Here is a 1,170-nt window from a genome sequence, read left to right as displayed (position 1 = left end):
GAGAGAGAGAAAGAGAGAGATGAAGAGAGAGAGAGATGGAGAGAAAGAGAGAGATGAAGAGAGAGAGAGATGGAGAGAAAGAGAGAGATGAAGAGAGAGAGAGATGGAGAGAGAGCGAGAGAGAGAGAGGGAGCGAGAGAATCAACATGTCAGTAGGATGCGTTCCCTATGGTCCCGAGTCAAAAGCAGTGCTCTACGTAAAGAAACAAGTCGCCATTGGCTCAGGTCAAAAGCAGTGCACTACATCGGGAATAGGGTCCCATTTGGGGCTCCCGAGTGGCGCAGCGGTCTAAGGCACTGCATCTCAGTGCTCGAGGCGTCACTACAGACCCTGGTTCGATTCCAGGGCTGTGATTGGGAATCCCATTGGGCACCCATACAATTGGCCCAGCGTCGTTAGGGTTTCCCCGGGGTAGGACGTCATTGTAAATAAGAATTTGTTATTAACTGACTAGCCTAGTTAAATAAAGATTTAATACATTATCAGATAGTCTGTTATGACCCAGAACGGCCACTAGATGGCGACCTCATACCTGTGCGGAGAGTGGAGAAGAACAGGAGCCAGAAGAGACAGAGGATGGGTGCTGCCACCACCTGGTTGACGGCCCCAGAGTGGATCTTCTTGTCCAGCTTGGAGGGAAGGTAGGCATAGTACATGTTGTAGCGATCTGCCAGGTGCTTCAACAGCATGTACATCAGACCTGGAGAGAGGGAGGAGACGGGAGAGGAGAGAGAGAGGAGAGGGAGGAAGGAAGAGAGATAGAGAGGAAGGGAGAGGAGAGAGAGACAGAGAGGAGAGGGAGGAGACAGAGATAGAGAGGAAGTAAGGAGGAGAAGAGAAAGAGATAGAGAGGAAGTAAGGAGGAGAAGAGAAAGAGAGAGAGAGGGAGGGAGAGAGGGGGAGAAAGGAGGAGGAGAGCGAGAAAGAGGAGTAAAGAGGTGACAGTGAGTCTAACTATCTTCTCCATAAGCACCCCTACAGGGGTCCTCTTCCTCTTCATTATGGGCGGTAGGTAGCCTAGTGGTTAGAGTGTAGGGACGGCAGGTAGCCTAGTGGTTAGAGTGTAGGGACGGCAGGTAGCCTAATGGTTAGAGTGTAGAGACGGCAGGTAGCCTAGTGGTTAGAGTGTAGGGACGGTAGGTAGCCTAGTGGTTAGAGTGTAGGGACGG

At 51.3% G+C, this 1,170-nt stretch overlaps 1 protein-coding gene across 1 annotated transcript in view; it reads right to left on the bottom strand.

Annotated features, from left to right (window-relative positions):
- LOC111962523 (CSC1-like protein 2) overlaps positions 1 to 708 on the bottom strand; it is a 4,356-nt gene extending 3,648 nt beyond the window's left edge. Inside the window, 1 exon segment of the mRNA XM_070443109.1 lies at positions 534 to 708. Within this exon segment, the coding sequence (XP_070299210.1) occupies positions 534 to 696 (163 nt within the window). The 5' untranslated portion in view covers positions 697 to 708.
- Positions 709 to 1,170: the final 462 nt, after the last annotated feature.

Source organism: Salvelinus sp. IW2-2015, linkage group LG4q.1:29, assembly GCF_002910315.2.
Source record: "Salvelinus sp. IW2-2015 linkage group LG4q.1:29, ASM291031v2, whole genome shotgun sequence".
In the NCBI taxonomy this organism is placed as follows: domain Eukaryota; kingdom Metazoa; phylum Chordata; class Actinopteri; order Salmoniformes; family Salmonidae; genus Salvelinus; species Salvelinus sp. IW2-2015.
This window is presented reverse-complemented; position numbering and strand designations above follow the sequence as displayed.